Source organism: Bubalus kerabau, chromosome 1 (assembly GCF_029407905.1).
Source record: "Bubalus kerabau isolate K-KA32 ecotype Philippines breed swamp buffalo chromosome 1, PCC_UOA_SB_1v2, whole genome shotgun sequence".
NCBI lineage: Eukaryota > Metazoa > Chordata > Mammalia > Artiodactyla > Bovidae > Bubalus > Bubalus kerabau.
This window is the reverse complement of record NC_073624.1, coordinates 64,854,539-64,873,917: the sequence shown is the minus strand read 5'-3', so window position 1 is coordinate 64,873,917 and position 19,379 is coordinate 64,854,539. Positions and strand designations below refer to the sequence as shown.

General features: G+C 43.7%; 2 protein-coding genes across 2 annotated transcripts in view; one reads left to right on the top strand and one right to left on the bottom strand.

The window, feature by feature from the left end:
- ORMDL2 (ORMDL sphingolipid biosynthesis regulator 2) overlaps positions 1-479 on the bottom strand; it is a 155,981-nt gene extending 155,502 nt beyond the window's left edge. The window contains exon 1 of the mRNA XM_055577275.1: positions 476-479. The gene's annotated coding sequence lies outside the window, so the exon portion shown is untranslated. The remainder of the gene's footprint in view (positions 1-475) is intronic.
- A 6,868-nt stretch (positions 480-7,347) lies between these two features.
- On the top strand, positions 7,348-8,286 carry LOC129647994 (olfactory receptor 9-like). Its single transcript, XM_055574889.1, has one exon. The coding sequence runs from the start codon at positions 7,348-7,350 to the stop codon at positions 8,284-8,286; it is 939 nt and encodes a 312-aa protein (XP_055430864.1).
- Positions 8,287-19,379: the final 11,093 nt, after the last annotated feature.

Here is a 19,379-nt window from a genome sequence, read left to right as displayed (position 1 = left end):
CTGTGGAGAAGTACTCATTTTCTCATTTAAGGTCATTATTGTTGTTGAGGCTTTGGGTGTTGCGGGACTGGGGACCCAGCCTGAGGGAGCTTTGGCTGACCCTGGGGAACTAGTTAAAACTTACACAGCAACTCAGAGGAGAAAGTACCTATTAATCATTAAGCTGCATGTGGATGTATGCAAGACACTGCTTAGACTTGTAGAGCCAAAGAGTATCTCAGGGGGTTTAAGAGCCTTCTCCTGCCCCAAGCTGTCTCTCAGGAGCTCTTAGTTCTGTGAGATCTTCCCTTCCCCATTTCCCCCACAAAGTCAAAGTTCAGCCCCAGAAATTCAGGAAGGTCTGGGCTTCAGGGTACATGGATTTCCTAGACTTAGGTGTTTTTTCATGATCTGTAGGGTGGAGGCCACTATAGTTCTAGTTTCCAGGGTCTAGTCCAGTGTGTTAAGTCTCTCAGTCATGTCTGACTCTTTGCGACCCCATGTACTGTAGCCCACCAGGCTCCTCTGTCCGTGGGATTCTCCAGGCAAGAATACTGGAGTGGGTTGTCATTCCCTTCTCCAGGGGATCTTCACTACCCAGGGATCGAACTGGGGTCTCCTGCATTGCAGGTGCCTTCTTTACCTTCTGACATAGCAGGGAAGCCTCTTCCTGGGTCTAACCTAATGTTTTCAGCTGCAACTTGAGACCAGTTTCATTTTCTGATCTTTGTGGGGTTGACTGACAGTCATGGATCCCATTTCTCTTTTTCATATTTTTCTTCAGTTCTTTTTCTCTCTCCTTGACTCTTCTCATGTCCTTCCATCCACACACACTCCAGATACTGCAACCAAACTATTTCTATTTTCACCTGAATAAAAAAATGTTGTTCTGAGAAAGGCCACAGGGCATGATGAAGAAAGCCTGCTTCCTGTCTTCCAGGCTGGAGCAGAGGGCCTCCCGTACCTCTCCACTCAAAGTGGAAACCTCCAAGGCACGTTTCCTTTAGGCCCATACTTTCTTCCATTTCGGTATCTTTTGGGCAGCTTTTTTCTGTTTCGAATTTATTGTCTTGTGGAAATGGAGGTGGTAAACTCACTCACTTTCTCTATCTCCCCTGATTCATGTGGCCAAATGCTGACTTGTATTATACACCAGACACCGTGTATTGTTATTTAATTCTCACGACAATCCTGTGAGGTAGGGACTGTCTTTGTTCTATGGATGAGAAAACCTAGTCTCTGAGAGGTCAGAGTCGCACAGCTTGTGAGTGGTGAAGCTGAGAGTCTGACTTGGAGGGTGGTCAGGGCAGGCAGCTAAGGTAGAAAAGACATTGCACTCGGGGTCAGAGGCTTGGGTTTGGATCCTGGCTCCATCACTGACTAATGGGACCTTGGCAAGTCATACCTATTGTGTGTCTCAGCCTCAGCCTTCTCAAGTGCAAATAATTAATCACGATGCCTGGTTCCCTAGGCAGATGACGGGATTTAAGTAAAGTGATTACTTAACCCAGGGCTGGACTCCGCATTGCTCGGGCAATGTCCACTGTAGCAGAGCAGTATGCACGTGAAAGGCTGCCCTGCGGCTGGCCCCCAGCCAGCCCACCTCCTGCTGCCCAGGCCCTTGTGTCATCATTTCCCCTCCTCTTGAGTAAATGGACGCATCAGGTCCTTGCTACATGGGGCTCACAGGGCAGATGCCTTTCCTCTGAGTGAGTGAGGGAGAGTGTGAGCAAGATCACTGTCACAGTGTTTTTGTAACCCTGACGTGTTAGAGCTAAAATTAAGGGCTCAACTTCTAACTGATTGTGCACAGCAAAAGTAATCGGCTGTCACTTTTGAGATTAGATTACAAAAAGCCGCTGACTTTCCTCTTGTTCACTCTCTCCATCACTCTCTGACTCAGTCACTCAGAGGGGAGGTAGCTTCCAGGGAGTGAGCTGGCATCGATGGTGAGGAACTGGTGTTCCCAGCTAGTGAGCCCCTGATGCTTGCCAACAGCCCAGGCATGAGCTGGGAGCAGCCCCTCTCCCAGGGCAGCTTTGGGACAAGGGGAGCCTGGTTGCCATCTTGACTGCAGGCTTGTGGGAGCCCCAGACACCTAGCTAAGTCTCACTCGGGTTTCTGACTCAGAAACCATGAGTTATAAAATGTTTCTTGTTTTAAGTCACTACGTTCTGAGATGACACAGCATGGAAAGCTGTTGAGGGGTGTAGTTTTTCTGGGAGAAGCAGCAGAGACTTCTCAGAGAAGCTGTGTCTGTGCTTGGTTTGGAAGGGCGGACAGGACATAAACTTCAGAAGTGGAGAAAGGTTCTCAGGCAGGGGAACAGCAAGCAGGTGTATTCCAGGAGTGGGAATCTGGTCTGGCAGAAATCACCTGACCTACCTGTGGGCCTAGATGGAGACGTCCTACCTGGGACATGAGTGGGCTCCTCTCAGTCAGGTGCGCTCAGCTCCACTCTCAACTGAACGATCTTGAGTGAACTGAACGAGCTTTTCTAGATCTCAGTTTTCTCCTCTATGGACTGCAGTTTGAACAAGTAGAAGATCTTCAAGGCACCTTCCTTCCACCATCTCCTCACCCGTGTATAATGTGGTTATTTGGAGATTGACCACACGGGGGCGATGTGATCTCATTTGAACAGCTTCCATATTTAAACTGCTACTCAAAAACAAAACAAAACAAAACAAAACAAACCCTGCCTTTTTGGGGTCCATTGATGGGACTCTATAACACCTCCTTCCTGCTTTTTATTGGTAACTTTTTAAAATTGGAAATTGCAGACATGCTCAACATCGTAAATCTGAAAACAGCCTAAGTGTTCTATTCACAGCCTTTCTATGACCCATGTGTGAAAAATGTGCACTGACAATCAGAAACATTGATTTGTTGCCAAAAAAATTAAACTATTGATAAAAAGAAACATTTCCAAAGGCATAAATAGGCATAAATGGTTGAAAATAAATCAGATACTTAATAATACCAAAATATGTTAAAACAAATTCCATCTTTTTCAGTGTTTCATATATGATTTTTATTATTGTGTCATCAGTGGGTCAAAAACACACTTAAAAAAATCACAAGCAAAAGTTATGTAAGTTATGCACTCCAAGAGCATTTCATCCAAAGTGTATCATTGTTAATACTTTGGTGTATGTCTACCTTAATTATCTCTCTATTTATTTACCTGAATATGTGTTTTATATGGACACTTTGCTGTTTTTTATTTTGCTTTTTATCAGCTAGTAATACATTGTGAATATTTTTCCATGTCAATAAATCAACTTTTAAAAATAAAAAATTTCTTTTAGAATAGTTTTAGGTTGATAGAAAAATTACAAAGATAATTGACAGAAAAATTGCAAAGTTTTAGATTGACAGAAAAATTGCAATCTCATACACCCCACTTCTGGTTTCCTGTGTTAGTAACATGAAATTAAAAGAAGCTTACTCCTTGGAAGGAAAGTTATGACCAACCTAGATAGCATATTCAAAAGCAGAGACATTACTTTGCCAACGAAGGTTCATCTAGTCAAGGCTATGGTTTTTCCTGTGGTCATGTATGGATGTGAGAGTTGGACTGTGAAGAAGGCTGAGCGCCAAAGAATTGATGCTTTTGAACTGTGGTGTTGAAGACTCTTGAGAGTCCCTTGGATTGCAAGGAGATCCAACCAGTTCATTCTGAAGGAGATCAGCCCTGGTATTTCTTTGGAAGGAATGATGCTAAAGCTGAAACTCCAGTACTTTGGCCACCTCATGCGAAGACTTGACTCATTGGAAAAGATTCTGATGCTGGGAGGGATTGGGGGCAGGAGGAGAAGGGGATGACAGAGGATGAGATGGCTGTATGGCATCACTGACTCGATGGACGTGAGTCTGAGTGAACTCCGGGAGTTGGTGATGGACAGGGAGGCCTGGCGTGCTGCGATTCATGGGGTTGCAAAGAGTTGGACACGACTGAGTGACTGATCTGATCTGAAATTAGTATGATACACTTGTCACAATTGGTAAACTAACTGTGATACATTATTATTACCTATGATCCATGTTTTATTTAGATTTCTTTAGTTTTTGCCTAATGTCCTTTTATCTCTTCCAGGATACCACAGTACATTTAGCTGTTATGTCTCCTTAGTTTCTCAGAGGTTCCTTGTTTTGGATGACCTTGACAGCTTTAAGGAGTACTGGTGAGATATTTTGTAGTCTGCTCCTGTATTGAAATTTTCTGATGAAGAGACTGGAATTATGGGTTTTAAGAGGAAAGCCAAGAGGTGACGTGCCTTTCACATCACATGAGATCAAAGGTGCACACTGTCACCTGATTTCACACTACTGATGGTTGACCTTGACCATGAAATGGTGTTTTTCAGGCTACTCTGTAAAGTTATTGTTTTTACTGCTTCTTTCCAGAAAGCTCTATGTACAGCCCACACTTAAAGAGTGGGGATTATTCTTTCCTTCCTTGAGGGTGGACTATCTACTTAAGTTGTTTGAATTTTTTTTTTTTTTTGAATATATCTTGGCCTCACTGCATGGCATGTGGGACCTTAGTTCCCCTACTAGGTATCGAGTTTTCAGCATTGCAAGGCAGACTCTTAGCCCTAGGACCACCAAGGAAGTCTTGAATTTTTTTTTTAAACAAATAATTATCTTTTATTTATTTTTTACAAAAATTATTTTTAATTTTTTTTTTTTTGGCTGCCCTGGGACTTTGTTGGTTTGCTCAGCTTTCGCTAGTTGCGGCAACAGGGGCTACTCTTCGTTTTGGTGTGAGGGCTTCTCTTTGCAGTGGCTTCTCCTGTTGAGGAGTGTAGGCTCTAGGCACAATGACTTCAGTAGCTGGAATACACTCAGGCTCAGTATTTGTGGGGCACAGGTTTAGTTGCTGTACAGCATGTGGAATCTTCCCAGACCTATTGAACCTATGTCGCCTGCATTGGCAGGTGATTCTTATCTCCTGTGCCACTAGGGAAACCCTGAATTTTTAATAAATAAACGTATTACAACCTAAAATAGAAAAACCCAAATAAACAAGATTCTGCCTTGAATTAGGAGGATTTCATAGAACTCTGCTGTGCTGTGCTGAGTCCCTCAGTTGTGTCCGATTCTTTGTGACCCTATGGACTGCAGCCCACCAGGCACCTGTGTCCATGGGGATTCTCCAGGCAAGAATACTAGAGTGGGTTGCCATTTCCTTCTCCAGGGGATCTTCCTGACCCAGGAATTGAACTGGGATCTCCTGCATTGCAGGGGGATTCTTTACCCGGCTGAGCTACCATTGAGAGAATCAATTCTTAGGTAGGTTGATAAGAAGTCCGGGGTCCCCGAGGAGGAGAAAGGGGTCTGGGGCTCTTGAGGAGGAGGAAAAGACACAATTTTTTTTTCTACATTCCTTAGTCTTAGTCATATAAAATGTTTTTTTTTTTTTTTCCTTTAAGCCCAGAGTTAAAGATTACACAACAACTCAGTTGGCAAAACTAATACAGTGTTTGAGGTTTAAAAATAAAATAAAATAAAAAAAAAATAAAGTCTGTACTAAAGATTATATAACAACAATGTATCCTGCTGGAGGACATATTTCTCTTTCTTGAGAACTTTCTGAATAATCCTGTTACCTTAAAATGCATATTGTGGGGGTGGGTCTGGTAAGACCTTTACAACCTTGAGACATTCTTCTGATTTACGTAATAACCAACTGAAAAATTACATAACTCTCTTGCTAAGACTAGCAAGAGGGGCACTCTCCGTCCCCTTTCTGATGTCTGTCAGAAGCTTTCTCTGTCCCTTTTTATACTTTAATAAAACTCTGCTGCACAAAAGCTCCTGAGTGATCAAGTCTGGTCCCTGGTCCCGAAGCTAAATCTTCTTTGGAGATCATCAGTCTGACATTGGTCACTGTGAGCTATCACCATGGAGGAGGAGATCACAAGCCAGGCCAGAATTCTTGCCTGGAAAATACCCTGGACAGAGCAGCCTGGAAGTCCATAGTCCATGGAGATATAAAAGTCAGTCACGACTGAATAACTGAGCTTGCGCGCACGCGCGCGCGCACACACACACACACACACACACACAACTCTAAACAGGAGATGAATCAGTGGCAAAGAAAGCTTCTTTCTTGGTTGTGTGATACATATCTTTCCAAGGACTGGAATTTCTCTCTGGTCCTTACTATTTGAGCCCTTAGGGTTTGAGGCATCCTCTCTGGTCACTTGTGTTACCCCCCTCCCCCACTGTTGGTGACATTATTCCAGCTGAGATCTGTTTCCTCTTTCTAACATCTTCCTCAGTAGCTGGGGAGCAAGTTGATGCCTGGCGTGGGTTGGGAAGTTCAAGCAGAACTTCAGCTCAGCAGAACAACAGTTCAGACCTGTTACTATTTTAGTAGTTTCTTTTCTTTGAATGATTAGCACTGTCTTACAAAAGGATTTTGAGAAAGTGCTGTTCCTGGTTTCTAGGCACTGGAAAGAGGAAGCCTAGGGACTCATTGTGGCAGTGGGCAGAGGGCAGCCTCCGGGGCAGTGAGCTGGGCAGTTCAGCAGGTAGACCCTGGCTGGGGAGCTGGAACACAAGATTTCTGAACCCGGCTTCATTCAGGCCTGGCTGAGGGACCCTGGATACAACGCAGACTCTTGCCTTGTGGCATCTGTTTTGTCCTTGAGGTGTGGACTCCAGCCCCCAGGCCCGACTGTAGGGAATTAGAGAGGCTTAGCCGCTGCTTCCTTGTTTCCCGTCATCAGACAGATCCGTCTCCCCCTCTTCAGCCTCCCCTGATAGTTTCCATCCCCACCTCTCCTCTGGGAATCAGGCTCTGCGGGACTGAGCTTCACTCCTGGGCTGCAGGGAGGGCCGACCTGGGGCCATGCAGACTCAGGAGCAAGTAAAAGCCCCACCTGCCTTCTCTCTGAAGTCTTGATCCTGTGTCTTGTCTTTCTCTCTCCTGCTCTTGCTCTCACTCCAGCCCTGCCTCCTGCTGGATTCATTTTTCTGCCAGTCTCCTTCTGCCAGCTTTATTTATTCTGTCTGTGCACCCTGCTTTCTGCCCATATCCTCCACTGCTTTCCCAAAGGGGAGGTGTTCTCTCTGTCCCATCTCTTTGCTCCCAGAACCCAGAACTTGGTAAGTGGAGCCAATCCTCTGTGTCTTTCCAGTTCCAGCCTCAAGGAGGGACTGCCATCACCCTCAACTCCCCTGGTTTCTGTCCTTCTGTCCTGAGGGCAATGTCAGCCACCCAGGTGCTGATATATCCACTCCTGACCCCTGGAAGGGTCTTGTGGACCTATCCACATGCCTTCCCTGCTGCAGCTGGAGCCTCTGTTGTTGCCAGGCTGCCCCCTTCACTCCCCCTTCCAGTCTGGCCTTGGGGACATGAGAGGTGGCAATGGCATAGCAGTGACTGAGTTTGTTTTGCTGGGGTTCTCAGGTTACGGTTCCCTCCGGGGCCCTCTGTTCTGGGGGGTGCTTCTGGTCTACCTGGTCACCCTGCTGGGCAACTTGCTGATCATCCTCCTCACCCTGGCTGACGCTGCCCTGCACTCGCCCATGTACTTCTTCCTGCGCCACTTCTCCGGGTTGGAGATACTTTACACCACGACTGTGGTCCCCAGGATGCTGGCCGACCTCCTTTCCTCCTGCCCCACCATCCTGCAAGCCAGCTGCTTTACCCAGGTGTATTTCTTCTCACTGTTTGGCATCACTGAATGTGGCCTGCTCACTGCCATGGCCTATGACCGCTATGCTGCCATCTGCCGGCCGCTGCGTTATAGCACCCTGCTGAACCCGGGAGCCTGTGTGTGCCTGGTGGGTGCCTGCTACCTCATGGGCATCATCACCAGCACCACTTACTCCATCCTCATCTTCACTTTGCCCTTCCACGGTACCAACATCATCCATCACTTCCTGTGTGACATCCTTCCTGTGCTGAGTCTGGCCAGCGCCAGCACCTTTTGGGGTGAAGTGGGCAATCTTGTCGTCACCATAGCCTTTATCCTGACACCCTTCTCACTGATCATAGTGTCCTATGCCTGTATTCTTGTCACCATCCTTGGGGTCGCGACATCCCAGGGACGTCGAAAAGTCTTCTCTACCTGTTCCTCCCACCTATTTGTGGTCATGCTCTTTTTTGGGACGGGGATCGTTGCCTACATGAGGCTGGGGGCAGGCTCCTCCCAGACCAGGGACCAGATCCTTGCCCTCTTCTACGCAGTTGCCACTCCCATGTTCAACCCTTTCATCTATACTCTGAGGAACAAGGAGGTCACAGGGGCAATGAGGCGGCTTGTGAAGAAATACCTCTGGAGTCCTTGACCCTCTTTCATTGTTGGAGGGCCTGATCCTTGGAGACTTTCAAGGAAGAGTGAGGAAGAAGCCCCGGCTCTGAGTGGTGTGTCGGGGTCCCTAGCCTGCCCAGCTCGAGTGCAATGTTGCTCAGAGCTTGGCTTCTGCAGCCTGTTCTTTTGGCCCTAATCTGACTTTTTCTTAGGTACAAAGCTGGAGAGACATGCATTGGGTGGAGGCTGAGGAGTGAGGGTGACTGTGCCCATCTCGTGCCATGTTTGAGCACTTTTGGTCTTTCCTGAGGCTTAGGGCCCCCTCCTGGGGCTACGATTTCTGGAGACAGTGCTTTTCTTCCTCTCAGACTCCTCACTGCAAGCCTTTCTCTTTCTTGTCAGATGCCTCTGCTTCTACATGAACGCCTTTACTCGAGGTGGGAGGTCTGACTTGGGTGGAAACAGGGCAGAGAATAGTTTTTAATATTTTTGTTATAAAGAAAGCTGATCACCGAAGAATTGATGTTTTTGAACTGTGGTGTTGGAGAAGACTCTTGAGAGTCCCTTGGACTGCAAGGAGATCCAACCAGTTCATCCTAAAGGAAATCAGTCCTGAATATTCATTGGAAGGACTGATGTTGAAGCTGAAACTCCAATACTTTGGTCACCTGATGCGAAGAGCTGACTCATTTGAAAAGACCCTGATGCTGTGAAAAATTGAAGGCGAGAGGAGAAGGGGATGACAGAGGATGAGATGATTGGATGGCATCATTGACTCAATGGACATGAGTTTGAGTAAACTCTGGGAGTTAGTGATGGACAGGGAAGCCTGGCGTGCTGCAGTCCATGGGGCCGCTAAGAGCCGGACACGACTGAGCGACTGAACTGAACTGAACTGAACTGATTGCTGAATAGATGTCATTATACTTGTGTACTTTTATATTCTTCTGATCATAAACTTCTAGAAATAGAATTTCTGAGTCAAAATATAGGCACATTTTTTGAGTTTTCAAAACTTATTGCCAAGTGCCCTCTAAGAGAGTTTTTGTTGTTTTATGGTCCAGTTGAGAGCAGTCGAATTTCCAGGGCAAGGAAATGTACTAAGAGTTGGGATGGAGCTAAATAATATACATGATTCTCATATACTCCAAATCTGGTTACCTGTATTTTTAACATCTTAAATTAGTATGATATATTTGTCAGAATTAGTGAACCAATACTGATACATTATTATTACCTAAGATTGACACTTGATTCAGATTTCTCTAGTTTTTGCCTAATATACTTTTATCTCTTCCAAGATACCACAGTACATTTAGCTGTTTTGTCTAAGTTTCTGAGAGGTTCCTTGTCTTGGATGATAATTACATCCAATCTATTCTGAGCATGCAGTTCAATAGTCACTTGTTGATCAGTGGTCAGGTGTTTAGTATATACTTTTGCCTATAAGGAGCCTGAGAACTATTTTGCAATAAGATAATTATTTGCTCCAAAGGGCAAGCCTTGGTTCTCAAAACCTGGATTTAGTTCTCAAGTGTGGGTTTGCCTCTTGGACTTACCATAGGGTCCAGTGCCACTGCCACGGAGCTTCTTAGGGTCTGCTGAGTAGTTCAGAAGGTCCAAATGGCAGAACTGAGGCCTGGACCAGCTAGAGAGCCTTTTCATGCTCTGATTGTAAGATATCTGCTAAGTAGTTTGAAGCAGCACATCCATATGAATTATGTGTTTCTTCCCCAATCCAAGATCCTCAGGAGGTCTTTTTCTTACTGTAGAGAGAAAAAGATAAGGCAGCTTGTCCTTAATATTTGAGGAGATGTCTTGACATTCCCACAGTGGCTTCCCTGGTGGCTCAGACAGTAAAGAATCAGGAAGACCTGGGTTCAGTCCCTGGATTGGGAAGATCCCCTGGAGGAAGAAATGGCAACCCACCCCAGTACTCTTGCCTGAAGAAGCCCCATGGACAGAAGAGACTGGTGGGCTATGCTCCATGGGGTCACAAATAGTCGGACACGACCAAGCGACTAACACTTGACATCCCCAATCTTCATTGAGTGACACGTCTCTGCATTTGGTGGGACTTATCTCCTGCCCTCTGATGTGAATGTATATCTACCATGCCTACCATCTGCTTCTTTCCAGGTGCTGTCAGCATAGTCTCATGAATATGATGGGTCATGTGGTGTCCTATAGGATGGTGGGATGATCAAGATGCCTGGAGATTAAGAGATGGCACACCGCTAGAGTTGGTGTAACTCTGAGGCAAGACAAGAAAGGTGAATTTCTATCCCTGCCCAGAGAAAACATACTGAATCTGGATCGAACCAGTGCGAGGGCAGTGGAAACACAGAATCCTAACCACTGGACTGCCAGAGAGCTCCCTTCCTTGTCTGTTCCCATCTTCCTACTTTCTCTAAACTCACATTATCAGAGGGAGAATTAATCCTGTACAGAGTAAAAATAAGGGCTCTAGTGTTGAAAGCTCAAGTGTGTTATTCTGTAGCTGTGTTACCTAGGGAAAGTTGTTCAACATCTCTGAGTTTTGTTTCCTCATCTTGTGCAACTGGTATAACAACAGTGTCTACTTAGAGGAAGATACCTGTGAAGCTTAAACTTGGAGGTAGATTTACTGTGATGCTTACCATTCACTTGCATGGACTCCTTAAAAGGGCCAGAAAATTCTAGCAATTGTGTTCCTCTGGTCATATATTTTTACAAAAATTGCATAGTGATATATTTTAACTGCAATCTGTTGTAACTTCTTCTTTTCTTAATATTTATTGATTTGGCTGTACCCTGTCTTAGTTGCAGCATGTGGGATCTAGTTCCCTGACCAGAGATTGAACCCGGGTCCCCTGCATTGGAAGCGCAGAGTCTTAGCCATTGGACCACCAGGAAAGTTCCGTAACTTCTTCTTCTTTTTTTTTTTTTTAATTTTATTTTATTTAATCTGTTGTGACTTCTGTCTCTCTCCTCTATGACTTCCTCAGCCCAGTTTCCCCTTGTAATGTGTACTGTTGAAATGTCAATGGATAATTTTAGATCTAAGGCAAAGTTGAGTTGGGGATAGATTGAGTTTGGTAGGATGATAGTGTTTGGATTTATGTTGTTCACAGTTGCTTTTGAGTATAGTTAAGTTATTGGTAGTTGTCCTGATGCAGGAATGACTTTCAGGAATGTGCCTTCTATCCATAGTGTTATATCACTCAGCATTTCAACCCAGAGTGAAGTACCAGATGTTGTGTTATGGCAAAAATGTGTCTGAAGGTGCCTGGCACTGAAAATATACAGGAAATGGAGGAGAAAAAAGATTAGAAATTTATGGATAAAGGAGTTAGCATGTGGCAAAGAACACTCAAGTCATCACACGTGTAATGTTATAAGCAGGATTCGATTTTCATCCTCTAAGTGAAAAAAGTTCTCCTCTATCAGAAATGTATTGATAATGCAGGAACATATATAGTTATAAACCCACCATTTACTAAAAAAATAGGAATGGGGGCTTTGATTCAATTCAAATATTTCATTTTAATTGAAATTTTAAGACATGTTTTGAGTGTTTCAATGAAAAAGTAAGAAATCAAAACCACTTTTCATTGATTTGAATGCATATATTTATAAAGGAAGTGAGAGCAAACCTCACTTTATTATGAAAATAATAAAAATATTTGTATTACATAAATATGAATAAAGATGAATGGTGAAATTATTCTTATATGAGAAGTAAATTATAATAGAAATTTCAAATTGTATTATAATAAAAACAGTTATTCATTATGAGGAACAGATAGATTCGGCATGAAGTATAGGCTCTTGGGGGCTTCCCTTGTGGCTCAGCTGGTAAAGAATCCGCCTGCAATGCAGGAGACTTGGGTTCAATCCCTGGGTTGGGAAGATCCCCTGGAGGAGGGAAAGGCTACCCACTCCAGTATTCTGGCCTGGAGAATTCCATGGACTGTATAGTCCATGGGGTCTCAAAGAGTCGGACCTGACTGAGCGACTTTCGCTTTCGCTTTCGCTTTCATGGGCTCTTGGAGGCTTCCCAGGTGGCACTAGTGGTAAAGAACCCGCCTGCAAATGCAGGAGACATTAGAGACATGGGTTAAATCCCTGGGTCAGGATGATCCCCTGGAGGAGGGCATGGTAACCTGCTCCAGTATTCATGGGCTTCCCTGGTAGGTCAGAAGGTAAAGAATCTGCCTGCAATGATGGAGACATGGGTATGATCTCTGGGTTGGGAACATCCCCTGGAGGAGGGCATGGCAACCCACTCCAGTATTCTTGCCTGGAGAATCCCATGCACAGAAGAGCCTGGCAGGCTACAGTCCATGGTGTCGCAAAAAGTCAGACATGACAGCATGCACGCACATAGGCTCTCAGATTACTTGATAATCTATATCTAACAAATAAGATTTCCCAAACATTGCAGCAGCAATCTCTCCCACTCCACATGCACTTTTGCTTTTTTAAAAAAATTTTCTGTCATGCTGTGTGGCATATTGGGATCCTAGTCCCCTGACCAGGTATAGGATCCATGTCCCCTGCAGTAGAAGTGGGGAGTCTTAACCACTGGACTACCAAATAAATGCCCATATGCACTTTAAAGATTATTTACTTGATTTATTTGGCTGGGCTGGGTCTCTGTTGCAGCACATGGGATCTCTGATCTTCCTTGTTAGGATGAGGGATCTTTAGTTGTGGCATGCAGACTCTTAGTTGCCACGTGAGTCATGTGGGATCTATTTCCCAAATCAGGGATTGAACCCAGGCCCCCTTCATTGAGAGCTTGGAGTCTTAGCCACTGGAAGTACCAGAGAAGTAGCCCCTCCCCACTCCATGCAGGGCAATGTGACCTTGTAACTCTCCTATATCAGACGGTGGACTCTACCCCCTACTCTTGAATATGGGCTTGCCTTAGTGACCCTCTTGTAACCAGTGGTGGAAATGATGCTGTGTGACTTCCAGGGTTAGGACAACAGAAGCCTCACAGCTTTTGTCTTGGCTTTCGGTTTGGGATGTTTTCTCTTGGAATGCTCCTTCTTGGAAACCAGCAGCTATGCTGTGAGAAACCCAAAGCTCATAGAGAGGTCACATGTAGGTGAATAAACCCAGTCATTGCTGGCACCTGACAAGTGAATGAAGAACTGTTAGATGACTGTTCTCAGCTGCTCAAGTCCCTTCTAGCTACCGAAACTCTTCTAGCTGATGACAGAGACATTGAGCAGCAGAGAACAGACATCTTTGGTGTCCTCTTTCTAAACTCCTAGACTATAGAAATTATGAGCACAATAAACTGCCTGTTGCTTTATGCCACTAGATTTAGGGTGGTTTGTTATGTGGCAATAGATAACTTCAATACCACCCAGTTAATGAATAGGAGTAAGTCACAGAAACACAATGGGAAAAGTTTTAGATTCCTTGCTGATTAGACATAAAATACTGACATCAAAGAAGGAAATGTTCAGTGTACATGAAAGTATGATTGGATATGAAATTCTTTTTCATTATCAATGAGGATTTTCAAGATTATCCTTGTAAATAAAAGAAAGAGCTAGTAAATATAAATATATATTTAGGTATAACTTCAACTATTGGAAAATTTTGAATGACTTTGAAAAAGGTTTTACATTTTTTTATCATCCACTTCTGTGAGCAGTTTTTGTTTAGCTCGTCTCTAAATTTATGGTAGAATTCAGCTGTGAAGCCGTCTGGTCCTGGGCTTTTGTTTGCTGGAAGATTTCTGATTACAGTTTCAATTTCTGTGCTTGTGATGGGTCTGTTAAGATTTTCTATTTCTTCCTGGTTCAGTTTTGGAAAGTTGTACTTTTCTAAGAATTTGTCCATTTCTTCCACGTTGTCCATTTTACTGGCATATAGTTGGTGATAGTAGTCTCTTATGCTCCTTTGTATTTCTGTGTTGTCTATTGTGATCTCTCCATTTTCATTTCTAATTTTGTTGATTTGATTCTTCTCCCTTTGTTTCTTGATGAGTCTGGCTAATGGTTTGTCAATTTTATTTATCTTTTCAAAGAACCAGCTTTTGGCTTTTTTGATTTTTGCTATGGTCTCTTTGTTTCCTTTGCATTTATTTCTGCCCTAATTTTTAAGATTTCTTTCCTTCTACTAACCCTGGGGTTCTTCATTTCTTCCTTTTCTAGTTGCTTTAGGTGTAGAGTTAGGTTATTTATTTGACTTTTTTCTTGTTTCTTGAGGTAAGCCTGTATTGCTATGAACCTTCCCCTTAGCACTGCTTTTACAGTGTCCCATAGGTTTTGGGTTGTTGTGTTTTCATTTTCATTCATTTCTATGCATATTTTGATTTATTTTTTGATTTCTTCTGTGATTTGTTGGTTATTCAGTAGGGTGTTGTTTAGCCTCCATATGTTGGAATTTTTAATAGTTTTTCTCCTGTAATTGAGATCTAATCTTACTGCATTGTGGTCAGAAAAGATGCTTGGAATGATTTCAATATTTTTGAATTTACTAGGGCAAGATTTATGGCCCAGGATGTGATCTATTCTGGAGAAGATCCATGTGCACTTGAGAAAAAGGTGAAATTCATTGTTTTGGGGTGAAATGTCCTATAGATATCAATTAGGGCTAACTGGTCTATTGTATCATTTAAAGTTTGTGTTTCCTTGTTAATTTTCTGTTTAGTTGATCTATCCATAGGTGTGAGTGGGGTATTAAAGTCTCCCACTATTATTGTGTTATTGTTAATTTCCCCTTTCATACTTGTTAGCATTTGTCTTACATATTGCGGTGCTCCTATGTTGGATGCATACATATTTATAATTGTTATATCTTCTTCTTGGATTGATCTTTTGATCATTATGTAGTGTCCTTCTTTGTCTCTTTCACAGCTTTTATTTTGAAGTCTATTTTATCTGATATGAGTATTGCTACTCCTGCTTTCTTTTGGTCTCTGTTTGCATGGAAAATCTTTTTCCAGCCCTTCACTTTCAGTCGGTATGTGTCCCCTGTTTTGAGGTGGGTCTCTTGTAGACAACATATATAGGGGTCTTGTTTTTGTATCCATTCAGCCAGTCTTTGTCTTTTGGTTGGGGCATTCAACCCATTTACGTTTAAGGTAATTATTGATAAGTATGATCCTGTTGCCATTTACTTTGTTGTTTTGGGTTTGAGTTTATACACCCTTTCTGTGTTTCCTGTCTAGAGAAGATCCTTTAGCATTTGTTGGAGAGCTGGTTTGGTGGTGCTGAATTCTCTCAGCTTTTGCTTGTCTGTAAAGCTTTTGATTTCTCCTTCATGATTAATATGTGTCTTGGGGTGTTTCACCTTGGGTTTATCCTGTTTGGGACTCTCTGGGTTTCTTGGACTTGGGTGACTATTTCCTTCCCCATTTTAGGGAAGTTTTCAACGATTATCTCCTCAAGTATTTTCTCATGGTCTTTCTTTTTGTCTTCTTCTTCTGGGATTCCTATGATTCGAATGTTGGGGCGTTTAACATTGTCCCAGAAGTCTCTGAGGTTGTCCTCATTTCTTTTAATTCTTTTTTCTTTTTTCCCTCTCTGTTTCATTTATTTCTACCATTCTATCTTCTACCTCACTTATCCTATCTTCTGCCTCTGTTATTCTGCTGTTGGTCCCCTCCAGAGTGTTTTTTATCTCATTTATTGCATTATTCATTATATATTGACTCTTTTTTATTTCTTCTAGGTCCATGTTAAACATTTATTGCATCTTCTCAATCTTGTCTCCAGGCTATTTATCTGTAACTCCATTTTGTTTTCATCATTTTGGATCATTTTCACTATCATTATTCAGAATTCTTTATCAGGTAGATTCCCTATCTCTTCCTCTTTTGTTTGGTTTGGTGGGCATTTATCTTGTTCCTTTACCTGCTGAGTATTTCTCTGACTTTTCATCTTGTTTATATTGCTGTGTGGGGGTGGCCTTTCCATATTCTGGCAGTTTGTGGTTCCCCTTTACTGTGGCGGTTCCTCGCTGTGGGTGGGGTTGGACGGGTGACTTGTCAAGGTTTCCTGGTTAGGGAAGCTTGTGTTGGTGTTCTAGTGGGTGGAGCTGGATTTCTTCTCTCTGGAGTGCAACCAAGGGTCTAGTAGTGAGTTTTGAGATGTCAGTGGGTTTGGTGTGACTTTGGGAGCCTGTATATTGAAGCCCAGGGCTATGTTCCTGTGTTGCTGGAGAATTTGTGTGGTATGTCTTGCTCTGGAACTTGTTGGCCCTTGGATGCTGCTAGGTTTCAGTCTAAGTATGGAGGCGTTTGATGAGCTCCTATCGATTAATGTTCCCTGGAGTCAGGAGGTCTCTGGTGTTCTCAGGATTTGGACTTAAGCCTCCTGCCTCTGGTTTTCAGTCTTATTCTTAAAATAGCCTCAAGACTTCTCCATCTAGGTTACATTTTTCCCTTCCATCTCAGCAGTTTGTTCAGGTCAATTTGATCACTCTCTTCTGCAGCCCGGCTTCCGGGTGGCGGCAACACCTAGCAATGCTCCTACCAGCTGCTGCTGCTAAGTCGCTTCAGTCGTGTCCGACTCTGTGAGACCCCATAGACGGCAGCCCACAAAGCTCCCCCATTCCTAGGATTCTCCAGGCAAGAACACTGGAGCGGGTTGCCATTTCCTTCTCCAATGCATGAAAGTGAAAAGTGAAAGTGAAGACACTCAGTTGTATCCGACTCTTAGCGACCCCATGGACTGCAGCCTACCAGGCTTCTCCATCCATGGGATTTTCTAGGCAAGAGTACTGGAGTGGTGTGCCATTGCTCCTACCAGCAGTTTTTGTTTAATCCCACATTGCAGGCAGATTCTTTACCAGCTGGGCCACAAGGGAAGCCCAAGAATACTCGAGTGGGTAGCCTATCCATTCTCCAGGGGATCTTCCTGACCCAGGAATTGAACTGGGGTCTCCTGCATTGCAGGCGGATTCTTTACCGACTGAGCCATCAGGGAAGCCCATTTAATAGGTGACTGCTGTGAAAACCTTGAGGGAAAACTGGCTAATATGTGAGGTTCAAAGACTAAGGACTTCCCTGGTGGTCCAGTGCTGGGGATATGGGTTTGATTCCTCATCTGGGAGGATCCCAGATGCTGTGGGGCAACTAAAGTGCTTTTCAACCTTCATGCCTACTCCCTGCAGCCAGTTCATGCCTGTCCTGCTGCCCACTGTGGATGAGAGACTTGTGGAGGAGGTGGGCTTCCCATGTGACCAAGGAACACAGTGCACAGCCCAAGGCGTGGCCTGCAGGGTAGAAGGGTGGGGAGTTCAAGGGGCTTCCTGAGAGTCCAGCTCTCCACAGTGGTCCTAGATATTCTGTCTGTTCCCTGCTGATGTGCCCCTCTTGTGGTATCTAGCTGGCTTCACAGAAGGTGTGCTAATTTGTGCACATTTGTTCAGTGTGCATGAAAAGTATGATTGGACATGAAATTCTTTTTCATTATTGATGAGGATTTTCAAGATTACCCTTGTAAATAAAAGAAAAGAAAGAGCTAGTAAATATGAATATATATTTAGGTATAATTTCAACTACTGCAAAATTTTGAATGACTTTGAAAAAGGTTTTACAGTTTTTTATCATCCACTTCTGTGAGCAGTTTTTGTTCATGATGAACATAGTTATTTTAAGAAATTAATACTCTAAAGGCTTGATCAAAAAGTTAACTATAGTTCAACTAAAAATAAATAAAAAATTTTGATCAGGAGGTGTTTAGTCATTTTTCAAGCACAAAACCTAATATAAAAATTATGTTCACAGAAGCAAGCTCCTTATAAACATTTAAATATTTTATTTGGAAGCCTTATGTAAAACCTGTATTTAAAAACTTCCATATTATTATATATTTTGTTTTACCAATAATTATATAGTAAAAAGAGGGTGCATTGAATTCTTTTTCTATCAAGTCCTTTCTGTGTACATGCTAAGTTGCTTCAGTCCTGTCTGACTCCATGTGACCCTATGGAGTGCAGCCTGCCAGGCTCCTCTGTCCATGGGATTCTCCAGGCAAGAATATGGGAGTGGGTTGCCATGCCCTCCTCCAAGGGCAAGTCCTTTCTAGATACCTCCAAATCCCTTTCAGTTTGTCCTGAAATATGAGCACTTTCTATGTGTGCCATGATGTGAGGAAGGTTGGAAACCCTACATCAAGTCACTTATTCCAGGAAGCCTTCCAGAAACACCTCTAAAGAATAAATCAATCTTTAACTAGGAGTAACTCCCAAACATGAGCTGGTCAGTTGAGGAAACCATTGATGTTGTCATGAGAGACCAGATGCCACTTCTACAGCAGGAACTTGCTTCTTCAGCTGCAGAATTCTTTGCTGTTGTCAGAGAAAGGGGCTGCTCTCTGCCTTTTGTGGAGCCTCAGTCAAAGTTAGGCAATGGTGCCTCCAATTGGTGGAAACGGGCCATGTGCCTGGGTGGGGGTTTAAGAACTATTCTCAGCTCTCAGAGGAGGTAGTTTTTCTCCCCACCAGACTTCTAAAGTGAAGGATTCTTCTAACAATGAAGGAGGGTCCAATGCTGGGTGGCCACAGTGACTGTTAAGTGTCCACTTTCCAATTCCCATCCAGCGTGGCCTCAGGGCTTCATATGGTCTGAGGTGCATATGAAGGATGTCCGGGATCAAGCTGATGGCACAGGTTGGAAGAAGAACAGGGGACACTGGGGAGATGCTCTTGACAGTTGGACATGTTATCACCAGTTAAGGATGATGTCAGAAATCAAGGATGGGGAAAGGCAGGGAGGAACATTCATGTGGGCTATTTCGAGGGGATAACAGTTCCCTCTCTTCTAAAAGGCATCCAGGGCATAAGATTGCATTGTGTTTCTGGGAAAAAGGAGATGAAGGGCAAGGTAAACTCCATGGCCTCTAGGTGGGTCACTTAGTTGGATGTCACGTTCATAGACATGTGCCTTCATGACTGACATGGACCTCTGATGACTGGTGTAGCCATGACAATCACCTTGTTTAGGGATCCAGAACAGCCTAGAAGATGTTCAGTATTCTTCCCCATAGGCAGCATCCCTTCCCATTCTGCCTTGCCCTAATAACTCATTCTTTGAGAGTGAGTCTGGGGTGTGGGAGAGAAGGTAAGTTCGTGATTTCTCTCTGTTTTAATGTCAACCCTTTCTGCCAGGAAGCCTAATCC